Source organism: Sinocyclocheilus grahami, unplaced genomic scaffold (assembly GCF_001515645.1).
Source record: "Sinocyclocheilus grahami isolate Dianchi unplaced genomic scaffold, SAMN03320097.WGS_v1.1 scaffold1602.1, whole genome shotgun sequence".
In the NCBI taxonomy this organism is placed as follows: domain Eukaryota; kingdom Metazoa; phylum Chordata; class Actinopteri; order Cypriniformes; family Cyprinidae; genus Sinocyclocheilus; species Sinocyclocheilus grahami.
Genome location: NW_015506781.1, coordinates 48602 through 56788, shown reverse-complemented (window position 1 = coordinate 56788; position 8187 = coordinate 48602). Strand labels below are relative to the sequence as shown.

Genomic DNA, 8187 nt, shown 5'->3' with positions numbered 1-8187 from the left:
TGACCCCCCCCCCCCCCCCCCCCCGACAAAACAAACTACCATGCTTAAAAGTTCATCAAAAGCATTAAAACAATCTCTGTGTGTTATCTCAGGTCAGTTTGGTGTGGGTAGAAAGTTTTGGGTAGAAACCGAATGCTGTCAGCAATGTTGCCATGACAATGGCAATGAGGGCTCAAATTTGTGAGATTCAAGAAAGACCACAATACATAAGAAAAAAAAGGGGAAAAAAAGTCATTTACACGGACAGCTAAAAGAAATACGGCAACAAATATCATCCTACAAACTGCATCAAACGCTCATTTCTGACTATCATTTTTAGGAGTAAAGATTATATTGAGGCTTATTTTAAATGTAGTGAGAGGCAGCATGTGTTGTGACAGTCATGTTTTGACAGCCTGTCATCACCTGCACTGAATGGTGCATGTCATGCGGAATGAGTCAACGTGACCCTCCACACACTAACAAAATAAGAGGCAAGAAGCAGAAGCTCCAATAAAAGAACAAAGTGACAGGAGTGCAAGACAGAGCAAAAGGAAAAGAAAAAAAAAAAACACTAAAGGATAGATGACGTAATACTGTATGTGGCGGGCAAATGATGCAGGATATGAAAATGAAAGCGTGTGACAACCTTTACAGCAAACATTGCTGGTAGTACATACAGAAAATTCTGATGTTACACCCTGCAAGATCAAACATCTATTTGAAAATTAAAATACTGTCGACAATTTCTTCAGCCCTAACTGCAATCAGCATGTTATACTTGATAATGGTACTGTTGAAGCCCACTAACTGTGAAATTAGAAAGGCAACTAACTGTGAGAAAAGGTAACTAATGCAGTACTTTATATAAACAGTAATAATATAATGTAATCAGTTACTTGCATCAAGAAAAGTGTAATAAGGTAACCCATTTATGAATTTGGCAGGCAGTTTTATCCAAACAAAGCTAATATTCTTGAAAAGAACCCAGCAGCAGTAACTATCTAGTTGACACTCAAACACAGTAAGTGGCAGTACTGCGCCTTCATGAAATGGAAAAAGGTGCAAGTTTACATGCATCCAAATAATCCATTTATAATGTGACTGATGGCTTAATCAGACTGAAAAGCATTTATGTAAACAATCGATCCTAATTAAATTTTGATCGGATTGAAAGGGGTGTTGTAGATCTGAAATAATCCAATCAGCAAGAAAAATTAAGCATTATTTTCAGATTCACAGACCTCTGCACAAGAACTATGGGTAACACTTTACAATAAGGTTCCATTAGTTAATGCTAGCTAATGTATTAACTAACATGAACAAACAATGAACAATACATTTATTACAGTATTTATTAATCTTTGTTAAGGTTAGTTAATGAAAATACAGTTGTTCATAGTTAGTTCATGTTAATTCACAGCGCATTAACTAATGTTAACAAGCACAACTTTTGATTTTAATAATGCAGTAGTAAATGTTGAAATTAACATTAACTAAGATTAATAAATGCTGTAGAAGTATTGTTCATGCTTAGTTCATGTTAACTAAAGTAGTTAACTAATGAACCTTATTGTAAAGTGTTACCGAAATATGCATATTTATATTATATAAACATGCTTTGCTTATTTACATCTCACATCTTCTGAACTGAACACATATCTCAGTTTACTTTTTAGATGTCAACAAGGCAAAAATGACAATTATACTTATTACTGACATCGACATTACTGCGCAGACGTTCTCCAGTTCTGAACGCAGCAAAATGAGTGCATGTAAACGTACTGTGCAGCTATTACTGAGTGACAATTTTGTTTAATTTCTATAGATACTTATCATTAATTCATTTGGCCAAAATTACTGTGCAGTGAAAATCTGGTTGGTTGGTTGGTTGGTTGGTGTTTTAACGCCACGTTTCTTTGCTATTTTCATGGCGAATAACATGTTGAAATAGTACAAAATACCATAAGGCTTTTAAAGTTTGCTTTAGGTAAAAAACTCTAAAAATGGATTCACTGTTGACTTCGAGTGTGTCTGTGGAGTATAATAATTTCCTACAGAAACTTAAACCAGAACAATTTAAATAAAATATTTGAAAGAGATGCTGGATTCTGGCATGAAGAGCATATCGGTGGATCGAATGTCCTTTTCAGCACTGTGTATATATGATCTGACCCAGGGATTATTAAAAATAAAGATGTGACTTTTACCAACAGTAGAGTTTGGTGAAAATCTGACATTGTGACAGCCCTACATTCAAGGTATTCATTTATTCCTTCATCATATCAGTTAATGCATTCCCGGGAACCAAACCCATGCTCTAATTTTTAAGCTACAGGAACATAAAACTTTGAGGCCTTCAAAACATGCGTCATGCACAGCTTTGACCTTCACTTGAAAACTATTGCAGATAGCATCACAAACGCTGTTTTTACAAGGTTGCTGGGTAACAAGAAAACAGCAAGTCTATATAATAAACAGTGAAAGCAAACAAAGTTTGCCATGAGCAAAAATATGAGCTGATTTTCATGTAGAAATACAAAAAAAATTATTCTTAAGTGCTCACAACTGTAATGTTCCTGACAGTAATGGCAATGCTTTCAATACCTGAGTGTGAATGCCGGTCACCTTGCAGAAGGGCAGGGTAATGTTGGGTGCTGCACCAGTGCTCGGGACAGTCCTGACAAACGAAGGCTTGGTCCGACTGAGAGACTCATAACTGCCTGGTCGTGAACAGCACACGTCCATAATGTGAAAACACGATTTGACACTATAAAGAGAGAATTCAGAACACAAAACCTCTGTCAAACTGCTTTTCCTCAAAAGTCAGAAGGACTGAATCATAAACAAGGTTAAGGAATGAAAAGCCACTCACTGGTTGCTGTGGGGGAAGTCTAGCAGGTGCTGCATGGTAACAAAAGGATGGCTAAGGGCATCACTCGGGGCGATTCTTTCCTCTGCATCTATGAACAACATCTTCTTCAGCAAACCCACAAACTCTGCACGATCAACCTTCTCTGCCAACAAATCACAGCCTTCCAGATTCATCAAAAGAGAGTCAAGGGGGGACACATTATTTTGACCCCCCCCCCCCCCCCCCCCCGACAAAACAAACTACCATGCTTAAAAGTTCATCAAAAGCATTAAAACAATCTCTGTGTGTTATCTCAGGTCAGTTTGGTGTGGGTAGAAAGTTTTGGGTAGAAACCGAATGCTGTCAGCAATGTTGCCATGACAATGGCAATGAGGGCTCAAATTTGTGAGATTCAAGAAAGACCACAATACATAAGAAAAAAAAGGGGAAAAAAAGTCATTTACACGGACAGCTAAAAGAAATACGGCAACAAATATCATCCTACAAACTGCATCAAACGCTCATTTCTGACTATCATTTTTAGGAGTAAAGATTATATTGAGGCTTATTTTAAATGTAGTGAGAGGCAGCATGTGTTGTGACAGTCATGTTTTGACAGCCTGTCATCACCTGCACTGAATGGTGCATGTCATGCGGAATGAGTCAACGTGACCCTCCACACACTAACAAAATAAGAGGCAAGAAGCAGAAGCTCCAATAAAAGAACAAAGTGACAGGAGTGCAAGACAGAGCAAAAGGAAAAGAAAAAAAAAAAACACTAAAGGATAGATGACGTAATACTGTATGTGGCGGGCAAATGATGCAGGATATGAAAATGAAAGCGTGTGACAACCTTTACAGCAAACATTGCTGGTAGTACATACAGAAAATTCTGATGTTACACCCTGCAAGATCAAACATCTATTTGAAAATTAAAATACTGTCGACAATTTCTTCAGCCCTAACTGCAATCAGCATGTTATACTTGATAATGGTACTGTTGAAGCCCACTAACTGTGAAATTAGAAAGGCAACTAACTGTGAGAAAAGGTAACTAATGCAGTACTTTATATAAACAGTAATAATATAATGTAATCAGTTACTTGCATCAAGAAAAGTGTAATAAGGTAACCCATTTATGAATTTGGCAGGCAGTTTTATCCAAACAAAGCTAATATTCTTGAAAAGAACCCAGCAGCAGTAACTATCTAGTTGACACTCAAACACAGTAAGTGGCAGTACTGCGCCTTCATGAAATGGAAAAAGGTGCAAGTTTACATGCATCCAAATAATCCATTTATAATGTGACTGATGGCTTAATCAGACTGAAAAGCATTTATGTAAACAATCGATCCTAATTAAATTTTGATCGGATTGAAAGGGGTGTTGTAGATCTGAAATAATCCAATCAGCAAGAAAAATTAAGCATTATTTTCAGATTCACAGACCTCTGCACAAGAACTATGGGTAACACTTTACAATAAGGTTCCATTAGTTAATGCTAGCTAATGTATTAACTAACATGAACAAACAATGAACAATACATTTATTACAGTATTTATTAATCTTTGTTAAGGTTAGTTAATGAAAATACAGTTGTTCATTGTTAGTTCATGTTAATTCACAGTGCATTAACTAATGTTAACAAGCACAACTTTTGATTTTAATAATGCAGTAGTAAATGTTGAAATTAACATTAACTAAGATTAATAAATGCTGTAGAAGTATTGTTCATGCTTAGTTCATGTTAACTAAAGTAGTTAACTAATGAACCTTATTGTAAAGTGTTACCGAAATATGCATATTTATATTATATAAACATGCTTTGCTTATTTACATCTCACATCTTCTGAACTGAACACATATCTCAGTTTACTTTTTAGATGTCAACAAGGCAAAAATGACAATTATACTTATTACTGACATCGACATTACTGCGCAGACGTTCTCCAGTTCTGAACGCAGCAAAATGAGTGCATGTAAACGTACTGTGCAGCTATTACTGAGTGACAATTTTGTTTAATTTCTATAGATACTTATCATTAATTCATTTGGCCAAAATTACTGTGCAGTGAAAATCTGGTTGGTTGGTTGGTTGGTTGGTGTTTTAACGCCACGTTTCTTTGCTATTTTCATGGCGAATAACATGTTGAAATAGTACAAAATACCATAAGGCTTTTAAAGTTTGCTTTAGGTAAAAAACTCTAAAAATGGATTCACTGTTGACTTCGAGTGTGTCTGTGGAGTATAATAATTTCCTACAGAAACTTAAACCAGAACAATTTAAATAAAATATTTGAAAGAGATGCTGGATTCTGGCATGAAGAGCATATCGGTGGATCGAATGTCCTTTTCAGCACTGTGTATATATGATCTGACCCAGGGATTATTAAAAATAAAGATGTGACTTTTACCAACAGTAGAGTTTGGTGAAAATCTGACATTGTGACAGCCCTACATTCAAGGTATTCATTTATTCCTTCATCATATCAGTTAATGCATTCCCGGGAACCAAACCCATGCTCTAATTTTTAAGCTACAGGAACATAAAACTTTGAGGCCTTCAAAACATGCGTCATGCACAGCTTTGACCTTCACTTGAAAACTATTGCAGATAGCATCACAAACGCTGTTTTTACAAGGTTGCTGGGTAACAAGAAAACAGCAAGTCTATATAATAAACAGTGAAAGCAAACAAAGTTTGCCATGAGCAAAAATATGAGCTGATTTTCATGTAGAAATACAAAAAAAATTATTCTTAAGTGCTCACAACTGTAATGTTCCTGACAGTAATGGCAATGCTTTCAATACCTGAGTGTGAATGCCGGTCACCTTGCAGAAGGGCAGGGTAATGTTGGGTGCTGCACCAGTGCTCGGGACAGTCCTGACAAACGAAGGCTTGGTCCGACTGAGAGACTCATAACTGCCTGGTCGTGAACAGCACACGTCCATAATGTGAAAACACGATTTGACACTATAAAGAGAGAATTCAGAACACAAAACCTCTGTCAAACTGCTTTTCCTCAAAAGTCAGAAGGACTGAATCATAAACAAGGTTAAGGAATGAAAAGCCACTCACTGGTTGCTGTGGGGGAAGTCTAGCAGGTGCTGCATGGTAACAAAAGGATGGCTAAGGGCATCACTCGGGGCGATTCTTTCCTCTGCATCTATGAACAACATCTTCTTCAGCAAACCCACAAACTCTGCACGATCAACCTTCTCTGCCAACAAATCACAGCCTTCCAGATTCATCACTAGATTCACCTGAAAAAGAGTCAAAACAAACAGTTAGTTATGTTAGTCATACTGAGGCCTGCATAGTATCTGCACAGACAGAAAGCATAGCCCATTTCCAAATCCTAATGGGTTTATTTATTTTTACTTCAAATAAATTAATAGTTTTATTAAGCAAGGACACATTACAATTTAATCAAAACTGACAACATTTTTTTTTTATTATTTTAAATAAATGCTGTTATTTTGTACCTTCTATTCATCAAAGAATCCTTAAAGATGCATCACGTTTTGCTAATAATTAGAAATGTTTCTTAAGTACCAAATCAGCATATTAGAATGATTTCTGAAGGATCATGTGACACTGAAGATTAGAGAAACGGCTGCTGAAAATCCAGCTTTGCCATCACAGGAATAAACTACATTTTAAAATAAATTAAAATACAAAAGTTACTTTAAATTGTAATATTTCACTATATGATTGTTTTCACTGTATTTCACTGGTCACCATGACGTAAATCTTTCATCTCCACCCTCATCACCCCACCAAAAAAGTGACTGATTTCAAAGAGCAAGAAAAAAATAAATACAAAAGTTTGCTTTACTTTTAAATATGTATCTATTCCACAGATTTGCCCTCACATACACCTTAGAACACTTGGGGGAAAATAATAAATAAATAATCCAGACTCAATGTGGTCCTACTGAATAAAATAGAGGATTGACACACATTTGGCTAGACATGATTTATTCATGCGTAGCTTTTGGACCAATCAGATACACAATTGTGTGTTATATTCAACAAATAATCCCTAACACCCCTCACCCAACCAACAAACCATCTATGAGGGTCTATGGACCCATCCCCTGAAATGCAACTAACACCTCAAAAGGCAGAACAGGCCTCTAGTTACCATAGCAAGTAATGACAAATCATCTGATAACACTGGTTTTATTGCTCAAAGGAATGCGGGCAAAGCAACTCTCACTCATTTCCTCATAGGAAAGACACATAATGCCCATAGAAATGGACTCTTCCCTATTAATTCACAGACAAACCAACCTTTCTATGACCAAACCCTACTGTAAGGAAGTTATTTTCTGTGGCCATGAAAATAACATTTCTTAAAGTTAATATAAAATTACACTGAATGTTCGCCGGATGAAAAGATTAGTTGATTGTAATATTAATTCTGCAACAGCTGATATACATAATTGTAATGAATTATAATTCATTGTAATTATTTATATACATTTCCCTTTTGAGCTAATTTTCTACATGTTACACTTTAACTTACACAGCACAAAATGAGTTTTCTATTCGCATTTTTAAGGTAACTCCCCTTGCAGAGATTTTCCACTGGGAGAGAACAAAGTGTGAATGATTCTGAAGACTGATATGGTAAAAGAGGGATTTTCTAACTTGTGTTCTTGATCCAAAGACACGCACATGCGCTATGTCATCCAAACAGCTGAAGATGTACTTTCTGGCTTCTTTTGATTTGAGCCCCGTCTCGGTCTCGTGCTCTTCTGTGGACTGAAACATATACAAAATGTATAGTTATTAAACTCAACTTTGATACATGTCCCAGGTCTCGTAATGCATATTTTGTTATTGTGCACAGTTATTTGTTTTCATAGTCTTTCATTAAAATGTGACAATGGATGCTCATATCCCACAACAAATATAACAAATATACTACAATATTTACACATTAAAGTATAATGGGTTACACTTTACTTGAAGGGGTGTGCATAAGACTGACATGACACCTATATAATCATGACATGACACATGTCATGAATATGAAGGTTTTTGTATGCATGTTTATGACAACTGTCATTAAGTGTCATTTGCTCAGTTATGTAATTTTTAATGCAAAGATGACTGTTTGAGATGTCTTTGTTATGGGCTATGGTTAGGGGTAAGGGTAGGGGTAGAGTTAGGTCAAATAATGTCATATTTGCATTAAAAATGACATAACTGAGCGAATGACACTTAATGACAGTTGTCATAAACATGCATAAAACCTCCTTCATATTCATGACATGTGTCATGTCATGATTATGAAGGTGTCATGTCAGTCTTATGCACACCCCTTCAAGTAAAGTGTTACCAA

The 8187-nt window shown here is 36.0% G+C and overlaps 1 protein-coding gene across 4 annotated transcripts in view; it reads right to left on the bottom strand.

Annotated features, from left to right (window-relative positions):
* The window catches only part of LOC107571499 (homeodomain-interacting protein kinase 3), a 52932-nt gene that overhangs the window by 15256 nt on the left and 29489 nt on the right, over positions 1 to 8187 (bottom strand). For 2 of the 4 annotated variants that reach the window (XM_016257815.1, XM_016257817.1), the window contains exons 4-6: positions 7491 to 7604; positions 5913 to 6097; positions 5645 to 5807 (exon numbers count right to left, since the gene is read on the bottom strand). In XM_016257815.1, the coding sequence (XP_016113301.1) occupies positions 5645 to 5807; positions 5913 to 6097; positions 7491 to 7604 (462 nt within the window). The remainder of the gene's footprint in view (positions 1 to 5644; positions 5808 to 5912; positions 6098 to 7490; positions 7605 to 8187) is intronic. The other 2 variants (XM_016257816.1, XM_016257818.1) reach the window with 1 other exon arrangement.